At 29.9% G+C, this 27,856-nt stretch overlaps 1 protein-coding gene and 1 long non-coding RNA gene across 2 annotated transcripts; both read right to left on the bottom strand.

Moving 5' to 3' along the window:
• Window positions 1-563: 563 nt before the first annotated feature.
• LOC111630119 (delta-aminolevulinic acid dehydratase-like) lies at window positions 564-27,187 on the bottom strand. Its single transcript, XM_023374143.1, has 8 exons — window positions 26,987-27,187; window positions 25,544-25,691; window positions 18,710-18,845; window positions 18,516-18,599; window positions 16,213-16,357; window positions 10,117-10,204; window positions 9,317-9,403; window positions 564-785 (listed from the first exon to the last, which is right to left on the bottom strand). The coding sequence occupies exons 1-8, from the start codon at window positions 27,112-27,114 to the stop codon at window positions 645-647; spliced, it is 957 nt and encodes a 318-aa protein (XP_023229911.1). The 5' UTR covers window positions 27,115-27,187; the 3' UTR covers window positions 564-644.
• LOC111630120 lies at window positions 10,979-11,596 on the bottom strand. Its single transcript, XR_002757458.1, has 3 exons — window positions 11,416-11,596; window positions 11,204-11,298; window positions 10,979-11,120 (listed from the first exon to the last, which is right to left on the bottom strand). It is a non-coding gene; the product is annotated as an uncharacterized LOC111630120 (long non-coding RNA).
• Window positions 27,188-27,856: the final 669 nt, after the last annotated feature.

Raw genomic sequence — 27,856 nt, 5'->3', positions numbered from 1 at the left:
ATGCAGCCCAATTAGTAAAATCTAATTTAATGTTATTCATTCATTTTCTTTTCATTTCTTGCCATAATCTAAATATTTAAAATTACTTGTCCTGACTGACTGATTGATTCATCATCACCCAGAGCAAACTGCTGAATCTAGAGGTGAAATTTTGTACACAGTTAGGGTGCATTATGAAAACACACACTAAGAAGGGATTTTTCGAAATTCGCCTCACAGGGGGAGAGGGAGAGGATTAGGGCTTAACCTGAAGAAAGGCTTCAACTGTACTATTTTAGATGCAATTTTTTGTTTTTAACTATGTTTAGTTTTCATTGAGTACTTAGGTGTATTAAATTGATAACATTTCAGACATTGTTATAAATATTTTTATATATTTCAATTTTTTAACCAAATGTTCGAACTGTTTTAAATTTGAATTTGTCATTGCATATTGGTTCGATTATAGAAAAATCGTAAATGTTCCAGAAAATTGATTGAATTGAAAACAGTTCATTTGATTCTCAGCAATTCTCATCATTTTCAGCAGTAGGTGTTATATAACGATTACTATGATTGTTGAAATACCAAGTATAAATGGGGTTTGCTTGCAAAATCTGCGCAGGTGAAGTTGCGGGTAACAGCTAGTGTTTTAATAAAGTTTCTCAGAACTTACCTGCCCTTCTCATACATGTAAAAACTTCTAAAACCATATCTTTCAATGAAAATGCTCCAGATGCAGCTCCATAATGTAACATGGCATATTCACCAGATACTTGGTAAACAAATAATGGATGGTTTGGAAACTAAAATATTCAATAAAATAATTAAGCACATTGGAAAAGTTTTAAATTGGTTTTCTGCTATTGAATTAATATTTTTAAAATTATTTAAGAAAAACAGTTAACCAAAATTAATTTCAACTGAAATTAAAAATTATGTTATATACATTAATTCATTCCAAGACCTCAGTAAAATAATCATTAGATCCAAAAAGTATACTTTATAATAATAAGCACTGAATTCATAATGTAAATCTTACAGGAGTGCATTAAAAATTTAAAATTAAAGATATATAATTACAGAAGAAATATATACATATAGAGCACACTAATTTGATCATCAATAGAGAAACTAAGGTAGAATGAGCAATTATTTATTGTAAATAATTGCTCATTCTACCTTAGTTTCTCTATTGATGATCAAATTATTTTATCGAAAAATTGCAGCCTGACATTGTCACAATGCTGGGCTGCAATTTTTAATCATATTTTTAATTTATTTAATTTAAAATATATGCTCTCCATCTCAAATTAGTAGTGTCTTGCCCCTGTACATCATACTTTCCTGCTAGCAGTAGAGTTGTGCTGGTCATCTATCTAACTTCTGTCAGGGGAGAGGGTCCTGATTAATTATATACAAACTTCTGGTTTGCACCCGAAGTTCATATATAGTTAGTCGGGCCTCCTGCCCAAGCTTTCCATATCTGATCTCAACTTTCATTCTCAATATTAAGGAAAGACAGACAGACAGACGAATTTAAAGACTACAGTTTTTTAAAATTTAAACTCAACAAACAATTACTTCTTGTGACACTATCACTGTAGAGCATGGATGGCCAACCTGTGGCACACATACCACAGTGTGGCATGGCAGAGTTTAAACAATGGTACACGAAGACTTATTGAAAAACTAAAAAATTTGAAAAAATAATAATGTCATCTTCAGAAACTTTGTCAAAATCCGTAAAAACTCTACTCATATGCTACTGAATACAACAGCGCCAGAAAATGACACTGCTTGACACCAGTACAACGATGCGGTAAGACAGCGTGATCATGGGACGAGCCCAATGGTTTGAGTTGCCTTGCTTTGGCGCCATTGTGTCTTGCTAGGGCTGTCCGTTCCAGCATTGCCAGATTTGGCTACTTTGCACCAAATTTGGCTACCCTTTTTTTTAGTTTGGCATAAAAAATATCATTTGGTGCATTGGCTACTTTTTATAAAATTTTTGGCTACAAACACTAAAAACATCTGGCATTGCTGGTCCTTTCTCAAACAAGAGTGAGTGCAACACTGTCTGTCTGGCTCAGTTGATTTTAAACTGCTGAGCAAGATGTTAAGCTTTCTTTAAACTGCTTTTATATTTTGGCGTTGAGCGTCATTGTTTTAAAAATTTTATTTTCACTGACCATGAGTAAACCTTCGACATTGAAAAGAAAATATAAAGAGGAGGATATTACAATTCATGATTTTAAAACTGTCTGGAAAGAATAATTTTTGTTTACGCATCAAAATGCTTCCAAGCCTGTTTGTTTGATATGTGGAATTTGTGTAGCAGTGCCGGAAAAATTTAACCTGGACTGACATTTCAAACAACTGCATATGATTTCAACAGCAAATATCCTGTTGGATCCTTTTTCAATTTCTCTGCAAGAAGTTAATTGTTACCCACCTGAAATCCAAATTGAAATTATTGACCTACAGCAAATATAAGGAACTTATTTCAACTGCAAGTGATCCAAATTAGATTGAGTTTTGGAAATTTGTACCAACAAGCATTTTCCAAATTTACACAATTTGCTGTCAGATATTGTTGTAGGTTTGGATCAACATATGTTTGTGAACAAATGTTTTCTATTATTAACATAATAAAATCAAAATAGCATTCAAGACTAACTGATATGCACCTAAAACACTTAATTTTGTTAGCATCTTCAAGAACTAATCCTAATATAGATGACTTGATAAAAAAAAACTACAAATTCAAAAGCCACATTAATTAAGTACTGACTGTTTAATAATTATTTAGAATTAAATGTTTCAAGTTATTCATTTTATACATAACCTAACTGAATAAACCTTTAAAAATGTTTATTAACCATTTGCACTTTTTATCTATTAAATAACACATTAACACTTTCACTCTTTCAACCCAACCTTCTTCTTTGGAACTTGGGTTTTCTTTTTCATTACATTTCATTTTTAACAGTTACTTTTATTTGACTCAATGCACAAAACTCATTAAATTCATACTAACCCTTCACTCTCTATTCTAAATTAAAAAACACACTAACACTCCATTCTTCCAGCCCAAATCTCTCCTTTGGGTTTGGGCTTTTATAAATAATTTTCACTCTTTAAATTCTCACTTTAATTAATAAAACATTACTTCATCTCACTATACTCGTCTTACTTTTCTCTTGCAGTGTAAATACTCATTATGTCTTCTTTTCCTTTATTATTTTGTAATGTTCTGTGTGTATGTCTGTATTTTGTATCTTGTATTTCTGTATATATTGTATTTAGTATTTTGTAATTATAGAAATAGAGGAAAAAAATAAATAAATAGAAAATATAAATAAATAAATAAATAAAATAAATAATAATAAAAAAAAGAAACAGAAAAAAAAAATTGTAAATATTATATTGTATCTACATGTAAATCATAATGTACATACTTTCATCCCAATACTACTGTTCTAACTCTAACACTAATTCTAACCCTATTTCTTTCCTTCTCCACCATGAGGATCTTTATAAGTACAATACAAAACCTTATTCCTTCCTCCTTAAATTAAACATCTTTCGCCTCCTAAATTTTAAGCTTACTTTCTTCATACTTCTTTCCAGCACAGCTCGCGCTGCTTAGTAAGTATTAGCTATAAGTTTAACAATATTAAAGAAATAAGCAGGAAGAAGAGAAGCATCAACAAAAGAAGAATCCACTACCACCAAACCTCACTGTGAAGAAGTGTCATCTGCCTTTTCCACCACACAGGACTACACGCCTGTTGAAGACTGTGTGGTGGATCTTCTCTTCTGTTCCTCTTGCAAAAACTCTCTCTCCCACACGCGGTAAAGTTTTCCAGCATTCCCCTGTTCGTTTTATCCCCAGGCATTTAATAAATTTCTCTTTTGATGTCTCCCTGGCTGACCAGGTGACATTTTTCTGGGTTTCCTCCGCCTTCTTTCTCCCCAAATGGGGGTCAGCTCCCCTATTATTTTACAGACCTCCCGGAAGATGTAGCCAACACCAGCAGTAATATGGCACTCTCTCAAAAATAACTAATCCAAATTCGCTGGAAGACTTTATTGCTGAATTACTCACTGTGGTTTCACTTCTTCACTCACTCTGATAAATTCAAAAACTGGTTAGGTCAGATTGGCTAGGGATGCATACTGCAACTATTCTATCTACCTTTCCTTACTCTTAAAAAATTAAAAAATAATTTTTGGTAAGTTAAAAGCATTACATCAAATATAACATACATAATAAAAACTAAAACATAACATATAAAACGTAATATTATGAGCCCTCACAAGGGACTAATAATTATGAGCCCTACTTGGGATGTCTATGAGCCCATTTAGGGACACTAACCAATACAGTACACTCTTGAATAAACAACATTCTTGGCCTCTTTGTGCTCTCTGAGCGGTAAGGGGCCTAAAACCACAAATAAAAAAAAATGTTTATTAACAATAAAACCTAAGTTTGTACTTTTGTTTTATTTATTATATTATTTTTTAAATCTCCACTACTCAAACTTACATGTGCTATTTGTGTAAAAATCCCATAATCAGCCTATAAATAACATTTTTTCACTTTTTTATATATTTTAGTATGTTGGAAAAGTTGGAAGTGACACGCATAAATTTTTTTTCCAGATAGTGGCACTCTTCCCAAAAAGGTTGGCCACCCCTGTTGTAGAGAATCCAATCTGAATTAACAGATTCTGTCACACTGAACTGGAACCACCAAATATCTTAACTCAAAAAACTTTAATCCCACTTTCGAACTCCACCACTTCACCTTTCTTCACTCCCTCCTCTGCTGTCCTCTCAACCTACTCTGACTCTTTCCTTTTACTCCTCCCCCTCTCTCACCTTTTTTCCCTTTTCCCCTTTTTTTTATGGCTCTTTGTCTATTCTTGTTTAACTACCCTCTCTCTTTACAACCCTTTGTCTACATTTGCTTATTACCTTTACAACTGCTTGTAAAAGCATTGGACATGGACCGACAAGATCGCAGTTGGGGGAGGAAGAATAAGTCCGATATCACTATAATCACAATGCTTGGCTGCAATTTTTAATTATGCTTTAATTAAAAAAAAACATAAACAAACTTCTGAGGAAGTTGCATCCGGTCTAGATTTTCATCTTATCTAACTCTATTCTCAAGATTAAGGAAAAACAATTTGAAAATTGCAGCCCAAAAAATTTTCATTAAGAAATTAACTTCCATTACAATCTCTGGAGATTTAGGAATTATAAACAAACTGACAAAAAAAATTCTTTATAGTATTGATATTAATATTTTGAAAAAACTGTCAAAAATTGTCATTATGCATGCAACACAGAGTTGCCTTTTTATTGTTTTCTTTTCATAATTGTAGTCTTTTTGAGGAAATTAACTTATGTCTCAATCATAGAACTTTGCTTGCTTTATGGATTGGTATACATTGATCATTAAATCTTCATTATCTTTCAATTTGTGAAGAATTGAACTCTGTTTTCATTATTCTCATTATTTTGTTATCATGCTTAGTATAGAAGTTTGTTTAGTTGTGGGTTATAGTTTACACTTCCAACTCAAAATTCTTACCTCATCAGCTGTCTTCTAGAAAAAACATTATCACTCTTGTAACTACAACAGCCCTGATTAAGACAATTTTGAATTGAGTTAAAAAATCTTATTAATCAAACTATTAAGTATTAAAAATGCTAAAGACAATGATGGTAATGCTTTCAATTATTTACTATTAGTGAATAGTCAATTTTTTTGTAATAATTGTTCAATGCTAGAATTTATAAAATAAGATAGATGCACCAAAACATATAATGAGAATAAAATAAAAAAACAAAGATAGATTTTTACATAATAAGTAATGAGCAAAGTTATAACCAAACAAAGATTATATCTAACTTTTCCAATATCAGTTTGGAAAATTAGTTTAAGATTTAGAATTTAAGTTGTTGATTTTTCTTATTACTATTGTTATTTTGAAATGGATTGTTCTTTTACTAATAAAAGTTAAAATTTTTGGCTTTAGTTATTTGATATCATTAGATTATTATAAATTAGTTTTTGTAAGATTAAATGTTTTTAAAAATTTAAATTTTTTAATAACAATTATTAAATATGTATATAAAAGACAAATTAATGTAAATGTTTTTTAAATTGATAATGTAAGCAATCTAACTGTACTTGCATTTTTTTTTACTTGTAAGGAGTTGAGTCGACCATTATCTTTTATTTTCGGGGTTTTTATTTAATTATTGTTATAATTTATTTTGAGGATATTTTATTTTATTTAAAGGAGAAAAATCCACAACTTTCCAGCCGTAAATTCTAAAGTAATAATAAAACACACTATTAGCATGACTGACATTTTGTAAAACCAATGTCACTAATCACAGAATGGCATCTCAGATTAAGTGATCTAGTAAGTTGAGTTAAAAGTTGAGTTAAAAGACTAGAATGACTATTGTAAAAGAAAAGATTGTGAAGGAAAAAAATATTGTTATGTATGTAAATGAGATAGAGTGGCACATTCGTGATGTCACACCTGAGATGAAAAAAAAACCTCATTGAAGCTGAAGACAGTGAGGTGAAGCTCCTGTGAGCAAGCAAGGCGATTTCTGAAAGTTCTATTGATGAAAGGATTTTCTGGTGTTTTTGATGTAACAGTTAGGTGATTTAGATCATAAAAGTCTTTCTTTTGTTGTAAGTAATCTGGTTATGATTTACTTTGTCAGTTCTTGTGGATAATTTAATTTTAAGTTAGATTTAAAGTTTGCCAACTGTCAGGGAAGTTTTTTCAAAATTAGTTTTGGTTTTGTTTTTGATTGGATTAATTACAGTTCTAATTTTTATAATTTTTATGTGGTTTATTATTACTAATATAGTTTTGTGTTTTTTTATTAACCCATTTGTACATCACTTGTTCATAATATTTTCAATAAATTCTTGTTACTCTTGATGCTGAATCAATTATTTTTGTATTTTTATTGCACAAAGTGTTGTTTTGAACTAATTCATTCATGCTATTTCTGCCCATTTCTGAAGTCCAGACCTGGTATCCAACTGATCCTTGTCTTTCACTGTTTTATGTAATGCTGTTTCATTAGGTTTAATTCAGGACTGATACAGTGCATTACAGACTGATCATCTATCTGGTTTGACTCAGAAAATATGTCCAAATTTAGGCATTCAGTGAATCTGAAGTAATATATTCAAACCAATAGATATTTCATTTATCAAGTACTTTTGAAAGATTCTTTCCAGAATTGTGAAATTAGAGTTATGTATATAATACAAAGGTTAATGTTCACTTAGACAAGAAAGGACTTCCTTCAAAGCAACAAAAACAAATCCTATAAAATACATAGAACAACAAATAAGGAGTTTAAAAATAATGCAGTTTTATTTCACATATGTATAAAACTTTCATGTAAAGAATTTTCAATTTTCTTGTAGATGTAATGATACAAACAAAAATTATCACTGTTAATATCTAAATGGCATCTCCTAATATGAAAATGGGAGGTATTTTTGGTTAATCTACTTAGGACACAAAGACCAAATCCACAAGGTGGTAAAATGCTATTAAAAATTTATAATACAAAATTCTGTCAAAATATTTAAGCCAATAGGAAAAACTTGAAAAATTAAATTTTGCAGATTACTTCAACAAAATTGTAAGGGAGGAAAAAGGTAGTAAGGAAAGTTGGAAAATCTGTTAAACACTAAACAAACATTTTTATGAGAATAGAAAACACTTGAAACCATTATAAAACAGAATAATCAACAATGTTATAGGGGGGTACAGTCGACCCCCCTATAACACTGTTGATTATTCTGTTTTATATAAATTCCATGTTGTACAAGTCTCTTAGATTTTACAAATACATGAGCCATTTACAGCCTGACACACGTATTTGTAAAATCTAAGTGACTCATACAACATGGAATTCATATAAAACAGAATAATCAACAGTGTTATAGGGGAGTTGACTGTAAATATTTTAACTCCTTTAACCTATTCAATGTTGAAATTTTTATTTGTTGCCTGTGACACTATGTTGAATTTTCATCGATGTTAAGCCTAAAAAAATCTTTTTTTTAAATAATAATTGTGTTTACTGTATTGTAAAAAATTATATTTTTATGTTTCACAAACAAAATAAATATATTGAATAATATAGAAACAAAAAAAATTATATTTTAAAAGTTCATTTTAATATAAAAATTGTGATGCATAGCGACGTCTAGTATCAAAAACGTTCCGATGCAAACACGAAAATATTCGGGATCACCCAAGCAGGTCAATGAGGTCAACACGAATATTTTCGGGAACAACGTAGGACAGGTTAATGGTATTAAGTTTTTTTTTCTAATAGATACTCATGGAGTCATCTGTTTTTGTTTCATGGTTGAATATATAAAGTTGTTTTAATTTGGACCTTATTCACTGAACTAGAAAAAGCATCTGACCAAACCAAAAATAGTATTCAAGTATGGATTAAAAATCTACAGAAAAAGGAATTAAGAGAGCAGCTATAAAATTTTTAACTAATTCTGCAACATAACAAAAGTATTTTATTATTCTGTCAGTTTGTTCTCTAAATGTCAACTTACTATCAATTATTATTCCCAGATAGTTAATAGAATGAACATATGTATATATATTTTTTTATCAATAAACACAATTCCAACTGTTTGATGTTTTTCATTTTAGTGCCATAATTGATTTAATGTCAATTAGAGGTTAACAAATAGTGGCACTAGTCAAAGTTTGACTATACAGTACATTCTAATTAAAAAAATACAGATGATAAATTGATATATAATAAGCATTTCTCAAAAGTATGCAATAAATAATGAAATTCTAATTTGATTTAAATTATTAGACAGAAATTTGACTTTTACTAAAAATTTGCTTGCAGATTAAATGTTTTCATTGATGATAAAAGAAGGAATTTTTTGACGTTCTTAAAGAAAGACTTAATTATTCACCAGAACTAAAGAGAATATATAACAAAAATTAAAATGTGATAAAAATTCATTATAAAAAGAAAATTGAAAAAATTTGAGATAAATATTTAATGAAAAAACTTTGATATTCAAGATTAATAATTAAGATGAAGATTACTCTACAATGTAATTATTGTACAATATACTGTAGGTTAATTACAATATTAATTTCATCTATGTTTTAAATTTTTTATTATATTTCATGACTAGAAGTAATTCCTTAGAAAATTACAAACTCATATTTTTAGCATAACAATATAGAAAATTTAAATTAGATTAATAGCCTAAGATACTTACATCTTTTTTTACTTGAGTAACTATATCTAAGTATGACATTCCAGGCTTGACCATTAACATTTCAGCACCCTCTTCAATATCCCTTTTCTGAAACATTAATAAAAAAGTTAAAATTTTTTATTCAATTTTATAAATATTTGTAATATAGCAATTAAGATATTGCAGAAACTTTCCCAATTACAATTTAATCAGCTAAATATAAAAATTCATTTAAAAACTAATTTTTTTCAGATTTCTATTCAGTTTATGTATTTTATTTAATTACATTTATTTATTTAATTAATTAATCAGTGAAAATATTAAATATGGGATTGCATTTCATCTTTAATTTAAATGACAATCCTTAACATAAGACATGTTGAATATACATAAACAAAAGGAATAATTAAAGGAATAATTATATATATATTAAAACAAAAGAAAAAGTGAAATAGAAGATAACTGAAAGAGGAAAATAAAATGCACAATGTACACATTCTGATAATATGATGTATTACTTAAGATTTAAGATACACTTCACATTTCTGAACTTAAAGTTGAAGTGTGCTTGAGATGCTTCTGAAATTTGGAGTATTCTTTGTCACTTTTCAAAAATACATATATAATGAAATTTTGCAGTATTTCCTGTATGTTTTGGAGTTAATTATATCTTTATTTTATCATTAACATTTTAATTCAATTAAATTACTACAGAAAATTTAAATCAAAAATATGTTATGCTTTTTTTATATATCTAAACTTTCTGAGTAACTTTATACTGAATTATTAAAATATTTTTCACTAAAATTTCATTTACTTACAATAGCCAGGTGGGCTAATCCCGAACTTCCAGGAGGTAATTGATAGCATCGTCTATCCCCAAAAGATGGAGCAGAATTGGCAGCATTTCTGAAAAAAATATTCAATTTATATTTCATTTAAATTAACCTTTAATTAGTTATGTTTATATGTAAATAACTCTTTAAATACAATCACAAATAAAATACATCTTTAAAATATTTTAAAACCAAGCATTTTTAACTTTAATTAAACTAAAAATAAATGAACAATGAAAATAGAGATCTAATAAATTGAGATAATATAAGTTATCTATATTTTGTTAATACTCCAAATTTCACTTAAAGTTGTATAATTAAAGATGCTGTTTACATTTAAAGTTACTACAGTAAGTTAATATAATTTTTTAAATGAATTTGTTAACTTTGAAAATATTGAATTTCAATCCAAAAAATTATAGTCTATTTTCGTTCTACAGATATAATTTCATTTAGAAATTTTAATGATTTATTTTTTATAATTAACAACAACAAAATTAGATTGTAAAAAACAAAAATTAAGTACAATAGAACTCCAATTATCTGAGGTAATATGAACCAATACTACCATGGATAAATGAAAACTTGGATAAAATGGACAGCAATGGCCATTCTGGATTAAAAATTAAGAATATATAAGATTTAGTCTTACATTGTATCATTTTAAGCCTCTTTTTATACCATAGTGAATTTTATATATATATATATATATATCATTTATTATATAGCAAATACATAGAATAATTTAAATAATAAAAGTGTATTATTGTAAATTACATTTTAATATGAATAGTTTGTCTCATATTGAATTTAAATGATAAAAAGTAACAAAAACAAATACTTGTAATGAATGATGTTATCATTTTGAAATTTCCACAAAAAGTCCTCTAAAATATTTTGTTTTATCATAGTTTCTCCTTTCTTTGCCTCAATGTTCTGCAGTCATTTCAGCATCAGCGACTTGTTCAATACAGTGGAGATTAAAAGTACTACAATATTTACATGCGTGATGTATTCACAGCAAATCTTTTATGAATTATAAGAAAAGTAATTTATTCATTTACAGGTTTACCTCGATCATACAGCAGCTCAGTTAACTGGGGATTTACTGTGCTTTTATTTTGAAAAAAATCAGTTATTGTTAATCTCAGCCTTATTGTTGAAAATCTTTAAATAGTAATAGTAAATAATTTGCATTATAGTGTTAGTACAAAATAATAGTATATTTATAAATTCAATATTTACAAATTTTAGATATTGCTTTTTTTTCAATTTTGGTCTTACCCTGTGGGCACAAAGAGAAACTTTTTAAATAGCCAAAATGGGTTCAGCCAAGTCCACAATGCAGGCAACTGAATGGTGAGGGACAAGGCCTGACATGGGATGGCTTGTCCAAATTCAATCCCAGACTCTCAAGCAGTAAGTTGACAGCTTAACTGCTTTATCTATTTGGCCATCAATTTTTGATATTCAATATTTTACCTTAATATACTTTAATATTTAATAATAAAGTTTTTTATTATTATTTTATATATATTTTTTAAATCAAATTGAAAGACATAATTGTAATGCATTTTTTAGTACACAACAATGTGTTACCAAAGAAAGAAATTTGTTCTTTTCTTAAAATCTTAGTTACTTTGATTGAAATTTGTTATAATTTTAAATTTAGCAAAACACAAATTATTCAAAACAACAGAAAAACTGAATATTCATAAGGTGATCAAATAGTTATAATTAGATATTAAATGAGCAATTATTTTATTGTGACATTGTCACAATGTCAGGCTGCAATTTTTAATCATATTTTTAATTTATTCAATTTAAAATATATGCTCCCACCTCAAATTAATAGTGTCTTGCCCATCATCTATCTAATTCCTTTCAGGGAAAAATTTTTTAATTGAAATAACATGATTTCTGGTGCAAACCAGAAGTTCGTATATAGTTAAAGAACTTCTTGCCCCTAATATTTCCATATCTGGTCTCAATTTTCATGTGTCTAACTCCTCCATTCTCAAGAATAAGGAAAGACAGACAGACACTGACAAAAGTGGAAATTTATAGGTCAACAATTTTTTCAAATGGCAGTCCAATTGTCAAATTTTATAAGTTTTATAATCAAAAATTTCTGTGAAATGGCACAGTAACTTTTGTTCAAATAATATAATGTCACATCAAAGTATACTTGTATCAAATATATGTCACATCAAAGTAAAACATTCTGAATAATTTTTACATTAGTCAGAAAACATATTCAATTAGCTATATTGACAAATTATTGATACATTCATTGAAGATCAATAGTTTAAATTCATTATCTCTTTCCTTTTAGCTCTTCAATTCAATAAATTAATGAAAAATTATAGATAACTGCACATATTATTTAGAAAGCTATATATAATTCTATATATTCTGAAAAATTCTTCATAAAGATAATATCTCACTTTAATAAAGTTATCACTATTTGACTAAACTACAGCTAAAACAAATCTGATTTATACATAAATTTTATTGCCTAATTTTCCAAAAATGAACACAAAATTAAAAAAATGGATTTTAAAAGAAATTAAATTTAAGTTATTTTAATAAAATTGATCAATTTAACAGGGATGCACAACCTTTTGTGAAGAAGGGCCAAATTAGGATTAAGTTTACTGACTGGGGGCCGGACCTCCAAGCGATTAATGCAATGGCTGAGATTGGATGCTGGCAGCAATCTTCTTGATGTCTGGTGTAATGACAGATGTTGAAACAACCAGCAGATTTTCCAAATTCTCGTTGATTAACCTGTTCCGTGTTTTGCACTTGTTTAAATTCATAAGCGAAAACGCTTGTTCGCATACATAGGTACTGCCAAACATGCTTGCACAAAATCGAGCATTGTCTTTCAGTTTTGGAAATGATGTATCTGGCAGTTCTTTGTAGAATGTGAGGAGATTAGAATTTTTGAACTGTGATTTCAATTCATCACTGCACTGGATGTCTATCAACTCAAGTTGGACATCTGGAGGGGCATCTTCCACTTTCACATCAAATGGAGTTGAAAAAAGTTGCAGGTAGATCTTGTATTTCTGGAATTCACCAAACCTCTCATTGAATGATGTAAGGAGGGTGTTAACTTGGTCAGAGTAATCCATCTTCATATGTGGGTATTTCTCTTTCATGGCCTTGCAATGTGGAAAGTGTGTAAAGTTCTCTGATTGCATGTGGGACTTGAAAAGTGATAGTTTGGTCATAAATGCATTGATGTTACTTGTCAACTGAGAAACAAGTTGCATCTTTCCCTGCAATCTCAAATTAAGGTCGTTTAGATAAGCAGTAATGTCAGCAAGGAAAGCTAAATCACACTGCCATCTTTGTCCCTCCAAATTCCTTGTAGTGTTCCCCCGTTCTTTGAGGAAAGTGATAATAGGCCCCAATAGCTCCACAAATCTCTTGAGGACTGTTGCCTTGCTCAGCCAACGAACTTCAGTATACGTGGGCAGGTCAGCATAATCAGCATCTATTTCTTCAAGAAATGATGTGAAGAGTCGATGGTTGAGTCCATGACGGCGGATTAAGTTCACAGTATCATAGACATCTTTCAGCAGACGTTCAAATCCCAGCTTCTTTGCACAAAGTTGCTGTTGGTGAATTATGCAATGATACTGGACTAACTCCTTTTGCCTGTCCCCAAGGTGGTTTTTCAGCAAGGTGACCATGCCATTCTCACATCCAACCATAGATGGTGCTCCATCAGTGGCAATGCTGGATAGCTTGTCAAAGTCCAGTGCTGATTTGTTGCAAACGCTCAATAAACCAGTAAGTAAGTCAGCACCAGTTGTATGTCCGGAAAGTGATGCCATGCCAAGAAATTCTTCATTCACAATAAAATCTAGTGAAACACTTCTAATAAACACAATCACTTGTGCTGTTGATGATATGTCAGTGGATTCGTCCACAGCCAAAGAAAAATAAGCACAGTTTGCAACTAAAATATTAAGTTGGCCAGAAATGTCTGATGCAATTTGCGAGATTCTCCGTTGTATCGTCATGCGGTTAAGACTGATTGTTTGAAAACACTTTGTCTTCTCAGGACACATCTTCTCACTTGCGATGATAAGACACTTTTTTATCATATCGCCATCTGTGAAAGGTTTCCCATTCTTGGCTATTAAAGCAGATATTTCTAGGCTGGCTTCAACAGCCGCATCCAATTCTCCAGATTGTTTCTTGAACACATTTTGTTGGCTGATTAGTGATCGTCGTAACGATTCGATTTTCCGTTTGCGTTCCGTACCTTGCAGAAGGAAATCCTTGTGTTGGCTTTCATGATGTCGCTTCAGGTTGAATTCTTTTGGCACTGCTATTGTTCCATTGCACAAAAGGCAAATAATGCTGTTGTTCTGTTGCACAAAACAGTACTTGTTAGTCCACACTTCCACTTCTTGAAACTGATGATTCTCGCGATTGACCTTGCGTTTAATGCCCGGCGCCATACTGTTCACTCTGCAAAACAATGTCTCATTGTGCCGAAAATTCTGAGGCCCGCAACAAATCATGTTTGAGATAAGGCAAGCTAGACTACCACGTGCTTTGTTCTGTATCCACTCTGACCAAAGACTAAAGAGGCGGGGACAGAAGACTATTACGCACACGTGGCCAGGCAGGTCTTAATTCGTTCGACCCCTGTCCGGGCGTCTCCACCATTTCTCAGAATTTGTGAGTCAGATCGTCAACATGCCAGGTGCAGGACACTAATCCATCATAAATGTGGTTACCATTCTTACCTAAATTATATTTATGGCCCGTCAGTTTTACCCCCGTGTTCAGAAATGAATCAAAAGTGATTAACACAGTGCAGTGGAAAATCTGAATATTTTAAATATAATTATTAAAATTGCGATATCTCGTTTCAAATTGGCGCTAGAATCAATCTGTTTTTTTTTTTTTTTCTGTCCTAAATATATCACAGTTTACGACTGTTAAATTTCAAATAAAATAAAAATTAAAAATAATAATTTAATTTTAAATTTACGAAAAAAAGAATGTAAAAATAAAAGTAAATAAAAAGTTCCAATTAATTTACTACTTAAATAACCTAAATATATCTGTTTTCTTTCAAACAAAAAAAACCGCAGCTTTCTAGCTACACGGAATCATTTTACAACCCTCTTTGTTGACAAGTTTATGGCTTGACGCGGTTTGTAATAATTATTAAATCCAAAATATTTTAATGCAAATGGCTTCCTTTTAGTCGTAATGACTCTATTCCAACTACAGTATTAATTTTCTTGGTCCAACTTAATAATAATAAATTTGATGTGAAAAATTTTTTTTCTATTCTTTGTCTATGGAGAGATATTGTTGTAAATTATTGGTTTTATAGCTTTTTGTACATTCCTTTTTGAACTCTGGTTAGTTTTTTTCTAGTTTGAATGACATTAGGTTGACGAATAAGCGTCTTTTCAGAAAAGATTGATTCAAATTCGACTACACCAATCAGAATCTAGAATGTAAACAAATGCTAAACGTTATTTTCATGGTTTTTCAGCACTATTTTTATTTATTTTTGTTATTTGACGCTATTTAGACGAATAAGCAAGTTTTCCGAAGCATAAAATTGAAGATTTCCCGCCAAAATAGAAACTTCCTGATAACATTGGAAATGACGTTCTAACATCATTTTATTTGATTTGATTCTTCAAAAAATCGTTATAATACTATGTATTAGACTTAAAATATTCGATATCTAAACCAGTAGAAATAGACTTATTTATAGAACAACCCCCCATTTCTCACGTCAGGGAAAGTTATAAAACAGTTGGGTGCTAATGACTTTGTGAAAGGGAAAAGTTCTACACTTTCGTTAGAAACTTCGAAAGAAGGGATTTGGCCTATACCGTCCGCGGGCCGCATGAACATTGATAAGGGGCCGTATGTGGCCCGCGGGCCGCAGGTTGTGCACCCCTGAATTTAATAAAAAAGTATTTTATGCCATCTCAATTTGGCTAAAATTTTTCAGGATCAATTAGCCAAATTAATACAATTTAAAATTTTTAGCTTAATCCCTATTTTAAATCAAACTCTGTTACTTACCTAAATGGACCATAAAAACTGGAAGCAAACTTTGCTGCATAACTAAGTACGGCTACAGAGGAAAGTTTCTTAGAATTAGAAAGAGCTTTTTTTATAGCACCAACTCTGCCATCCATCATATCGGAAGGAGCAATAACATGACACCCTAAAAAATATTAATGCAAAAAGAAAAAGATCAAACTATTCAACATCAAGATGTTATATTGTTTTAAGCTTATATCTATGTATCAATTTCAATATTTCAATGTATAAGAAAATATTTTGTGAATAAAAGTTTTCAAAAACAGATTTTGCAAATATTTTGTAAAAATTTTATACTTGATAAAAATTAAAATTTTGTTCAACCTTTGTGTTCTCTTGAAACTTCTGTTTTGTTTCTGAAAAAGAAAAGTTAACTAGGCAAACATGCTTTGTTTTATTTATTTTATTAAACTTTAACTGTTTTAACATTGCAATTTATTTGTTATCATCGTTCAGACAAAATTTTTTCCAATTTTTAACATTTTATGAAATTGTTATAGTAAATGAATAATAAAACAATTTAATAAAAATAACTGACAAAGATTAGGCAATTATTTTTAATAATTCATTAATATCTGAAAATAATGGCTTTATCATTTTTGAAAACTGATGTTTGTATCAAAAAATAAATTAAAATCTAGTTTGGAACAAGAATAAAAGAAAGAAATATAAAATGATGATAATAACTTCAAAAATTTATGAGTGTTTTTGAGGATACATTTCTCCATTGTGAGTTCCTAGTACTTCAAATCTTTAAAGCAAAACAGTTAACATTAACATCTTAAATAAAATAAAAACTCAGATACAAAAATATCACTCATTCTAACAAAAAATTTATTTTATTTAAAAGAAATTTGTTTCTACTTGCAGTTAAAAAACTTTAGATTTTAAGGTTAAATTTTATTTTGAACTGTAGTAGATATTCAAAAATTAATTTTGTTTTTTCTTCTACTTCCATAATTATTTAACTTTTTCAGTTACAACAAATGGAAGACAAGAAAATGTAACTTTAAAGATTGTTTTAAAATTTGTTTTATAAGATTATTTTGTTTATTTAATCTACACACTAAAATCAAGAAGCCAAATTTTAAATTTATGAGCTAATATAAAAAATAAGATAAAAACTGAAATATGGAGAAATTTATTGTGTAGAGAGATAATTGATCATAATTCAAATGATTAATTACATAAAAATTTATTAAAATCTTAAATGCATAAGAAAAAATTTTTACATTAACAATTTTATAGTAGAAAGAAATTTTCAAAACCATATAAAAATAATTAAAATTTTCCTGATGTACGAAATGCAATGATGAATCTCAGAGCATCAAGAATACTGTTCCTAAACAATAATACATAAAAAGCCATCAAAGGAAAATATCCATGGCTGATGAGGTTAAGGTATCAGCCTATTGCTCTGGAAGACCTGGAATCAAATCCAAGAGAGCAACTTGTTCAGAATTTCTCATGGAAAGTCTGACCTGGAATATCAAGTCCTGTCCTTCATTTCATGCAGCCTGTGAAAGAACTATGAGGGATTGATAAAACAGGTTTCTTTTTATCTTACATGTGATTTTGCATTTTCATTGCTATAAGTACATACAAACATTTGTATATATTTTCATGTGAATTTACATTTTTATATATTAAAGACAAGTGTCAAATGTAAATGTTTTTATTTAAACTATAAAAGTAGTTTATGTCATTTATTTTTTAAATTTTTACATTACAGTTCTTTACAATTTTTAAAGTATCATATTACAGCACTTTACTGGAAGTTTGAAAATTTGTTTATTTACCTGTAATGCTTATAGCACACTATCAATTTTAGTTGAGCAAGTTTCTAGTTGACAAATTTATTTGAATGTGAGTGTTCACACTGGCAACTTTTTAATCACAGCATGCTTTATTTTTCAGACAGCAAAACTGTTACTTTTTAAAATGTAAAACAGGAAATGCAATTAGACATAGCATTGACTAGAGATTCTTTAGTTGCTGACTCTTCTGGTGAGTCAGCAACTAAAGAATCATTAGTGCTCTAATTTTTGCATTTGGAATCAAAATTTAAAAATTACTAGGAATTACCTAGAAAAACTAGTATGTTTTTAAAATTTACCATATTATTGCTACTAAAAAATGGTGGTAAATTTACAATCCCTAATATAAAATATAAAAATTTCATGATTCAATATGTTTAAACACAACTTATTGAAAATATAGAAAATTTTAACAAAATAATTTTATAACTTAATTTAATAATAAATTTTAAATCATTAAAATACCTTCTTTTGCATAAGCGACTGATATTTCAGCAATACGACAAATACTTTTATCATTATCAATATTTCCATCCTCATCCAAAATACCTAAATAAATAGTTTGGAATTAATACTGCTACAATTAACAAATTAAAATAAAAGAAAAAATATTCAAAGTGAAAAGCAAAGAATAAATAAATATTTATGAAATTATTTACCACAATGTCCATGATTTGTATAGCCACAAAGACAAACATCACAACAAATAAGTAACTCTGGAAATGATCCCTTTAATTTTCTTATAGCTTGAATCACGGGTGATTTAGGATTATCAGCTGAGGAACCTCGTGCATCCTAAAAAACAATGTTCAATCACACTAATGCATTAGACTGAGAACATTATTAGTCCTTTAACTTTCAAATAATTTCTAAACAGATACAAATATCAGAATAATAGTATATCTACAAACTAAATTGATGATATTGGTTCCAATAACATCCATATTAATAATCTTGTGATTAGATTTCTTTTAGCATATGTCCTTTTTAGTATTTTAGCAAAATTTATATCATGTAATGCATATTCTTAGAATATTCTTGCAGCTAGAAAGATGTTTCAATTATAAATTTTAGTTGTTTGCAATAAATAAAATGACAAAGAATTAATTTATATTATTTAACTTAATGTTACAATGTAAAAAATTAAAATATGTTCAATTTTACATCAAGAAGTTTTAACTTTTCTTTTGATTTAACTTTTTTTTTTTTTGGAATTTCAATATTCCATTTTCAGTATCCATTAACTCTCATCTTCATGTGAAGAGTATTAAGAGCTAACTTGGAGCATGTGTATCTGTGGGATACATAATGCAAATTAATGCAATTTTTATATTTTTACAGATGTATATAATTGATTATGATTATATCTTCAATTTCTACATTTTCTCCACTAAGAGTATAAAATACTTGTGGGTTTAAAAAAAAGTTTTTATATATATTTTTTGTAATTTGATCTGTAAATGCAAGAAATTAAACTTATCAAATTTCAAATCACTATAAAATATATCAACTTTCACTTATTGACATCAGAATTGTGTTGTATTTTACAGGATTATATTATCTTTCAGGTTCAGGATAATAAAGCTTTGTTTATTGTCTCCCACAAAAGTAATAGATCAGCCGATCTCCCACTGTGAAGGTCAACAAACTGCTAATTGTTGTATTACTTTGTTTTCAAAAGCTCCCTTCTCTGTCAGTAGTGGATCAAATGACTAACAAATTGTTTTCTTGCACTCAGTGGAATGTTTTCTTTTAGATTTAACAACTATTGTTGCCAATAATAAATTCTATAATTTTATTTTTAATTTTTTTCGTGAGATAGTTGTGCACGTTTCAAAACTTGGATACATAAATTCAAAAATAGACATTGCTCAAAATATTACAGAAAATATCAAAATTTGTTGATGATTGTTTACACAGGTATGTTTTATATATGGGAAATGAATTGCTCAAAACAATAATGCATGGACCAGCAATAATTCAGCAATTTACTAAATAATGTGAAATGTGCAAATTTAAAACTTAATAATTTAAAAAATATTAATAAAATTACAAAAAAATGTTTGGGTCACAATTACTAAATGGTATTGCTACATAATGAACATAAATTTTAATTGTTGCAAAATCAAAAGTATTAAATTTCTTATCTGATTGCGAGAAAACCAGGCAATAACTCTGATGAAAGAAAATTGCATTGTCAAAAATAGTTGCAATGGCCTATTTGAAATGAACTAATATTGGTATTGGTCCAGTCGTTTAAACCATCACAACTGTTATGTGCAACAATCAAGAGTACAGCACTTTCACACTGAGAAATAATCTACTGCAGGTGGTAGTAAGGTATTGTTTTTTGTAAAATTTCACTGGAAAAAAGGTTATAAATTTGAAAAATGCTGTAGGAATTGCTTCAGAACATATCAGTTGACAACTAATACAAAGTCTGAAGTTCAACTGTTATTTATTTTTGAAATTCATAGAAAAAAATGCCATGTATTTTCTGGATATATACACCCCAAGATTAGAGTTAAAATTTATAAATGAGAGAAGATTCAATGATAACTTAAGATTAAAAAGTATACAGAAGATAAATTTAGTAATCATTAAAATAGATAAATATTCCATTCAAATTATTGTAAAAAGTATAGTATTAAAAAGAATTTCAAAAATATATAGATATTATGGAGTTAGAAAATTGAAAAAAAAATATGAGTCTAAAAATAATAATAATTAGAAACAGTTTACCTAATGTTTTCTGGTTTAACATACAAAAAGGAACTAGCTCTGCCAAAATTATTTGGGTTTATATGTACTGTACAGTACATAAAGAAAAGAACATTTGATAATTTATATGAATGATACCTTTAGATAATTTAATTTAATTTGTCATCAAATGTACTGTCTTTTAAATTTAAGTTTGTTATTTATTTCTTTTATTTTGTTTCAATTTGAAGTGTATGATGAAAATAAAGCTCTTTTGGATAAATACTACAGTAGAATATTGTTTTAATGGATCACTCAGTCCACTGAAAATCATCCCTTATTCTGAGAATTTGTTATATCAAGAACAATGGATTTCCCAGGAAAATATCCACTTTTAATTTCCTACATATAAGAAACACCTATACTTGAAATTATTCATTCTCTTCAGATCTCTATTCTTTATCTATAGACAAAAACGACTACTAATCTTGACACTGCGGTGAGTAACAACAATCCACAAAACCTTTTTATAACAGTGTTGTGTCCTATAACAATCTTCACAAACGTTTTCAACCTCTACTGAGGTCCGCTTCAGGTGGTGACTAAACGGTGTCTCCTCTTGACCATTGGAATGATGACGCCCAAGATGTAAATAATGCATGTATCGTGTTTCACCCCTCTGCTTGTCCCAGTTCAAATTCTTCGAATAAGTATCTCCTGCGCGATCGTTTCTCCATCTTTAAAGTTGATGCAAGTGCCCCCAATGTTGGCTTTTTAAATCTCCCAGGCCTCCAGGTGATGGATGTGATCAATACGAAACGCCTGTCTGATTACTTTGGTGTTTTGGTAGTATGTCCGAATTTCAGGGTCGGTAACATAGGCCGACAAGACGGTGGTGTGCCTGTTATTTTTAATATCCGATTGATGCTCACATAACCATTTTTGTGTTGAGCAGATGGTGGAGCCAATGTAAACTAAGTCTCTATGGAATCTATCGTCCCTGATGGGAATGGAGTATACCCCTGGGGCCCTGTTGAGATCAACCGCGTCCTTGGCATTGCACAGCAGGTCGTAAATAGTGCCAGTTCTCCTGTACGCGATCTTCGTGTGATTACGGCAAGCAATCTCCCTGTATAGGGGGTCTAAATGTTGGTTGAACCGAACAATCGCACGTCTATTGTTCTTAACGGGTTTGTGGGCACTGCTCAATGTAGGCAGGGGGCTTGCACTTGTGTTCCCAAGTGAAAAAAAAAAAAGTCTGCAGTAAGAAGACGGGGGACACCCCACAAGCACTAAAATAGGGAACTTGCTAAACCTTAAGAATTAAAACATCCTGAAAAATGTAAGAAAGAATAATGTAAAAAGTTAGTGAGTATTGTCAGAAACTAGGTTGCCAGGCAAAGAGAAAAAAGTAAATGTTAGATGTATGTATGCAAATGAGGGGAGTGATCTCAGACAGTTTTGTGACGTCACCTCAGAGCATAAAACCATTACCTCGAGCGAAGATGATCGAGGTGAGCTACAGATAGCAGCGAATGAGTGAAGTCTGAAAGCAATCAAAGCGACTCCAAACAATACAGTCGACCCCCCTATAACGTGGGTTCCTATAACAGAAATTCCTATAACGTAGCGAAAAATTGTAGCAATATTCGTATAAAGGAACTCCTAAAACTTCGTCACTGACTCGTGTTGTGACAAGATTGATAGAATCTGGACCAATAGTGGATGAGCAGCCAAACTACTTTCCTCCACCCTGCGCCATGCTACGGAGCGGCTAAATTGAGTTTGCTATCATCTGTACAGTATTATATATAAATTATATATAAATTAGGTACTGTACATATAATTATATATTAATTACATATAAATTAGGTACTGTATATATAATTATATATTAACTTAATTTATTGTAACTTTATTATAATTATACATATGCTTTCCGCCGCCTGGCGCCACGCTACGGAGAGTTTAGGCTAGTAAGTTGAGTTTATTATCGTCTGTACAGTATCTAAATTAGGTACCGTAAGTCTAATACAGCACTAATTTTATACATTTCTTGTGAAAGAAACATTTCTTATTCAACGGCCATAAAAATTATTTATATTAATGATGTCTCCAAAGGTCAAGTTATTTTTCTGAGAAAAATTTGTTATCAGAAATCGCGGCCGCTGTTTCGTGCGCTGTTCCGCGACGAAAACAAGCTTGAGCAACGGCGTAGTTGAACGGTGCACACTTGGTAAGTAATCCTACAATTTTTTGTTTATAGCATAGTTTATACGAATTATTCCCAAAAAATTATACGTGTTTTGGAAATGTTGAGTCGAATTAGTCTAGAATCGGTTAATTTTATAGAAGAAAACCTTTCAAACAGCCTTAGTCTGTAAACTTCACACCTGTCGGGCTGCGATTGGCTCATATATTTAATGATTCCTACAACGTAAAATTCGATTAACGTGGAACGTATCTAAGCGTTATAGGGGGGTCTATTGTAGAAGTATTTCCAGATATAGGATCAAGAGTTGAGGAAAAGTCTTGAGGATTAAGGATAAAGGATAACAGGTTCCTAGTATATTGAGGTGATGGTTAGGACCTTAGTTGATAAGACTTGTTATATATAAGTTAAGTCTTTGAGTTTTGTTGAGTTCCAAAGGGGAATAGTGTTAAGTTAGTAAGTAGGTTGAATTGAGTTTTGTTGGGTTTGTTCATATTGTTGATTTTCCCTGAATAAATTGTTTTTGCTTTTACTAATCTTGTAAATATTTGTTACTTGAGTTACTATTAAATATTTGATCATTGATTAACTTTGTAAATATTTCTTTCAGTGCACGCGCAAGTCCAGGCCTGGCTAATTAACTGCGAATCCACATAAAGTACCCGTTAGGTTAACAGACATTTCACCAGCACATAGTTTAGTGTCAGCAATCGTCTTATCGATTAAATAACAGTACTTTACAGTGAGACGTAGTGAAACAGAGTCTGGTGAAAATGTCTGTGGAAGAACAATGTGCAAATATCAAATTTTGTGTGTTAATGGGGGAAAACACCTTCTGAGACCTAGAAGATGCTTCAGGAAGTCTATGTTGAATCTTCCACGAAGCATTCTCAAGTTTATGACTGGGAAAGATGCTGTCTTGAGGAATGAGAAAGTATAGCTTTTGACTTGCAAAGTGGTCATCTGTTGACATCAACATCTGAGGAGAAAGTGTCAATTGTATGCAAGATTGTGAAGTAAGACAGACAGTAGTCAATTGAGCAGATCGCCAAGACAGCAGGAATTTTGGTTATAAGTTGTCATTCCATCCTACATGATCAATTGAACCTGTACCATGTTTGCCAACACATGGTGCCACGAATGCTCATGGCAGACCTTGTGCAATTTCTACCTCTTTCCTCAGTTCCTCTACCTTCTTGAAAGATGCCATCAAGGGATGCCACATTTCAAATATGAAGATGAGGTTATAGAGAGTGCAACATCTGCATTACAGGCACTGTCACAAGACTGCTTCCAAGAATGTTTTTAGCAGCTATACCAGCATTGGCAAAAGTGTGTGGTTGCTGAAGAACAATACTTTGAAGGATGCATTGCTTGATTTGTCAATTTTACACATACTTTTGAGTAATAAACCAATTCTGGGAACTTTTTTTTGAAGCTATCTTATGTATACTTCTTAATGTAGAAGACGTGGTTACTGTATCTTCAAATTCTGTGCGTAGCGTCTTTGTAATCCAAACGATAATTTTGGTAGACAATCACACAGCAATTAGTTAGAAAAACTTAATGGTTTATTTAAAAGAATACTTTTTTAAAATTCAGATGCATTTCAGGTTGGTTTGTATTTCCAACCCTCTTCAGTGCTGTTAAAATTACAAAAACCAAGGCAAGTTTCACGACATTGGTAAATAGGATTTAACATAAACGCAGGTTGACAATAACATAAAAACCTTACATGTTATATAATGGTACAGCATAGACATGTGCGACAATATTTTTATTACATAGTTGTATGACTATTTCCTATAATATAAAAAAAGTAAAGGGCATGGTCGTTTAACACATCATTTACATGAAGAATATATATAACATAGATTATTAATTTCAAAACATCTATAAACACTTACATTTTTAGTTAAATTGTATTATTCCTGATAAAAAATGGAACAGAGTACAAATTGACAACGGGTGTTATCCGGTGTTCACTGAGTAACAGTATACCGACAAGTGATGTTATTTAAACCATTCCTAACATTCCATACAAGGGGGTGTGCTTTAAACAATATTTAACGTGTGGAGGCGCTCTCTATTAGTTTATACCATTGGGGGTCTATTGACATGCCTTCTGAAATATTAATGAAGTTATCTTTAGGGTGTTCTAACTAATTGCTGTTTGATTGTCTACCAAAATTATCGTTTGGATTACAAAGATGCTACACACAGAATCAGAAGGACTATCTTATGTATGTTGAAAAAATTATTTAAATTATGATCTAATTTTTCTAAGTTGTTATTATGCTGTACTTGCATATCAACAACATAGAACTATATAAACAGAAACATAATAGCAAAACAACAATTTTTAAAAATATAAAACCGATGAATAAAACTAAAATCTGAATATATTAAACTATTTTGAAATTATCTATATTGCTCATTATTAATATCAAAAAAGTGTTTCAATAAAGTTTGATTTAAAATATGCAATTTTTTTCTACAGTAAAATTATTACCACTTATTTAGTAATACTGTAATATTAAATTGAAATATATTAAGTGTCTTGAGAGTTGTTTGTATATACCTTGGGAAGATTAGTGAGCACTCCAAATATTAGTACAGAACTAAGTCCTTTTTTTACTAATGGTGTTAAGTGATCTTCAAGTTTATCTATTCCATATCTTTTGATCCCTGGCATAGATGAAATTTCTTGAATTTCATCAGGTGTATCTCTGAAATAAAAAGAATTTTAATTTATCATTGTATTCACATTAAACAATTTATATTTTGAAATATTAATGACTAAGCTATTAAATATAAAAATACTTGAAATTAAAATGTAAAATAAGAATTAAGTTATCAGATACAACTATATAAATAACAAGATTATATAACAATTATTGTTATATAACTTTAACTTATCATCTCACAATCATAACAGTAATATAATTATCTCATATCAAATAAGTGCATGGTTTAATCTTATTTCAATGTTCACATATATTATAATTATTCAAAGCAAATATGTTTCTCCAAAAATAATACATTGTTCACTTTCTATCTATTGGAAATTATTCAATGTCCACACAGCAAACAGGGTAGAAATGCTGGTTATCAAAAACATAAAACCACAAGTCGAACACTTCCCAAGTGTTTAAGACTGTGTGATATATCTTCGAATAATGTGATCAGATCCAAGTAAGGTGGCCTTTTGCAACTGACAGATAGTAATTTTGTCAATATTTATGGCTTGTAAGTGCCGACTAAGATCTTTTGGCACAGCCCTCAGTGTGCCGATAATCACTGGGACCACCTGTACTGGTTTATGCCAGAGGCATTGCAGTTCAATTTTTAGTTCATGATATTGGCTAAGTTTTTCGTCAATTCTACTGTCACCAGGTATGGCAACATCTATGATCCACACTTTTTCTTCTCCACAATCGTGAAGTCTGGCGTATTATGTTCCAGAACTTTATCAGTCTGAATTCGGAAGTCCCATAGTATTTTGACACATTCATTTTCAACTACTTTTTCGGGATTATGTTCCCACCAATTTTTTCCTATAGGTATATGATAGTTGTGGCACAGGTTCCAATGGATCATTTTGGCCACAGAATTGTGTCTCTGTTTATAGTCTGTCTGTGCAATTTTTTTGCAGCAGCTGAGAATATGATCAATAGTTTCATCAGCTTCTTTACACAGTCTGCATGTTGGATCATCAGCAGATTTTATTATTATTATAAGAATGCTGTTTGCTAAAATTAGAATATTTAACAGGAAAATAAATTTTCAAAATACCTACAATTTCTGCACAAATCAATATTTATTTTGCTCTTTAAATTAAATTTAATTTTTACTAAGTACCTAGGGCATAACATTATTTGCTATATTAAATGTCAACATTTCTTACACGTCAGTGGATTATATTTTCGTTTACAATCTAAATTTAAAAACATTATCACAGTTCTGACTTTATCGAATATGATTAAAAATAATTATTTATACATTTATCAATTAAAATACTCACATGACGAATATTGGATAGAGAAGATTAAGTGGAGTAATACTAGTATTAGAAGATTGCCACTGTCTTAATATTGGATGAAACTGAGCGCTATGTAATCTACGCTTCGGCTCTGGAGCTTCGAATGCCATGTTTTAGAATTTCACACCTCTACCACTTCTACGATAACACACGTGATTCGCTGAACAAAATCCTCAATGCCACCTATTAACAAATAGATGAATTAACAAAACAAATAAATATATAAATTTAGTTTATAAGTTATAAAATTTTCATTTATGAAATATATTTAAATAAATTACAATACATTAATTTATATGATCGATTGTTATTTCAACAAGATTATAAATATAAATAAATAAATAAATAATAATCTTTACGTCTCTCGAGTAGGCGGAGTTTATATACGTCACTTCATTCGTCACGTTTATGGAGTATTTGATGAGACGTAGCCCGTTAAAAGTTCATTTCGTTCTTAAAATTAAGGTGCGCTTGAAAAAACAACTGCTAGCTTTATTAGAAGGAAACAAAGGAGGGCAGATGTTACTTTTTTATCATTTTATTTTATACATACTATATATTTAAAAGCAAAACAAAGTCACATAGTTTACACAATTCCCATTGATAAAATTCGGCAAATGTAAGCTCAAATTAAAACTTATGACCTCTAGATGTGTAGAAAGATATAAAATTTTGGATATATTTCGAGTCGATGAAATTATTAAGGATTTTAGCGAGTTTCGATATGTCACGTGACTAGTAGTACTGCACGTCATCTATTATTAGAACCTTTTTCGTTGTATCGATACGATAATTTGAATCTTAAATTAATCGTCTTAAAGCGTAATATTTTGTTAAGAAAATATAAAGCTT

The sequence above is a fragment of the Centruroides sculpturatus genome, unplaced genomic scaffold, assembly GCF_000671375.1.
Source record: "Centruroides sculpturatus isolate CEXI.00-Female unplaced genomic scaffold, Cexi_2.0 scaffold540, whole genome shotgun sequence".
Taxonomy (NCBI): Eukaryota; Metazoa; Arthropoda; class Arachnida; order Scorpiones; family Buthidae; genus Centruroides; species Centruroides sculpturatus.
Note: the sequence above shows the minus strand (reverse complement) of the source record. Positions and strands in the feature narration are given on the sequence as shown.